The sequence below is a fragment of the Penaeus monodon genome, chromosome 15 (assembly GCF_015228065.2).
Source record: "Penaeus monodon isolate SGIC_2016 chromosome 15, NSTDA_Pmon_1, whole genome shotgun sequence".
Classification (NCBI taxonomy): domain Eukaryota; kingdom Metazoa; phylum Arthropoda; class Malacostraca; order Decapoda; family Penaeidae; genus Penaeus; species Penaeus monodon.
Genome location: NC_051400.1, coordinates 18763637 through 18765087, shown reverse-complemented (window position 1 = coordinate 18765087; position 1451 = coordinate 18763637). Strand labels below are relative to the sequence as shown.

The 1451-nt window shown below is 37.9% G+C and overlaps 1 protein-coding gene across 1 annotated transcript in view; it reads right to left on the bottom strand.

Moving 5' to 3' along the window:
- LOC119582120 (protein SpAN-like) overlaps positions 1 to 1451 on the bottom strand; it is a gene marked incomplete at its 3' end in the record, with an annotated part of 19454 nt that overhangs the window by 9572 nt on the left and 8431 nt on the right. The window contains 3 exon segments of the mRNA XM_037930360.1: positions 1 to 61; positions 210 to 404; positions 517 to 716. Coding sequence (XP_037786288.1) covers positions 1 to 61; positions 210 to 404; positions 517 to 716 — 456 coding nt within the window.

The following is a 1451-nucleotide window of genomic DNA, read 5'->3' as shown; positions in this document are numbered from 1 at the left end:
GAACCCCTTGGTATAAAGGGTCTAATGTGGCTATTGTTATTCCGCCATTATCCGTGAAAGCCTTAAATAAAATCAGAAAATTTGGAATAGATTGTAAACTAGAAGCACATACTTTAATATGGCATTAAACATATTGACTGCAAACAAAAATTTAAATGATAGTCATATATTTTCTTCCATAACACGCAATATGCAGAGAGAACTTGTACCCGTTCATGGTGAAACATAATAGAACAGTAGTCGAACGGGACGCTGTAGTTATTATCAGAAATAATGGGGAAGTTGTCCACCACAGGTGTCAGAACGTTGTCATCATTAATCTGGACATAATAATTACGATCTGAGCGAGTCTCCTCTGGCCAAAATCCGACTGCGTAACCAAGCAAGTGCAGCAACTCGCCATGCTGTCGGTGTGTGAGGCTTAGTGAATCTATGGCCAGCAGATAGCCATGTAGGGTCAGGTATATGAAAGAATTACCAATACAGACGCTTTTGTCAGCCATCTTAATATCTTACCTGACTCTCGCAGTCCTTAGAAATATAAAAGTCTTGACCAGTTGTGGATACCATGCCAATGAAGGACCTGCAGTCATCAGAATGTCTCTGTATCTTCAGGTGCGGGCCACTGTACCCTTTAGACACTTCCATGAAGTTGATGCAAGTTGCCTGCTTCCATTCCAAGACAGCCATCCAAACTTTGTATCGGTTGACATATGCTATAATAAAAATGATCGCAAATGCATATTTTAAGAAAGAGAAATTATCATTTGAGAGAGATGTGGCCCAAGGAAATTCAGCCTAAGACTATTCGTTACAAGAGAAATAGCTCATTTCGTGTTTTCACAATTTCATCTTTCAAGATTCGCTGGTAGGAAAGGGTAATCTGAAAATATCCAAGGCAAGAATAAGGATAGCTCTCAATTTCAGGTCAGTAAAGAGTTACATGCATTAAAGATTAACCCCAAAATTGTACCCGCTGGCTATAGTCTACAAATAGATATGGAATTAGCAATAAGTAATACACAGTTGTGGTGTCAGTAAATGTGGAAAAAGACCCATGCATTAGTAGATTCCTGTAGTTCAGAAAATTTTATTGATGGGAATGCTGCTAGTGAACTGAAATGAGAAAGTATTTCATAAATGGAGATATCCATATGGCTCAAACTTTACTTAATACAAGCTCTATTGAATATATTTTAAGTAGATTTAAATATCAGTGAACAGTGGAATTTCAAAGGACTTTTCCTATGACATAATCTTTGGATAGGACTTTCGAACACAGCAAAAGAGCCTGAAGTTTAACTTGATAGTTAACTACCCCTAGAATGACTCCTTAGTGTGCCCTATCAGTTGAAGAGCCATCACTTTGCACAAACCTGTCTCCCAAGCACAAACCTATAGCTACAAAATCTAATAGTTTCAGTGCTGATAAAACTTCTGTTGGTGAAGAT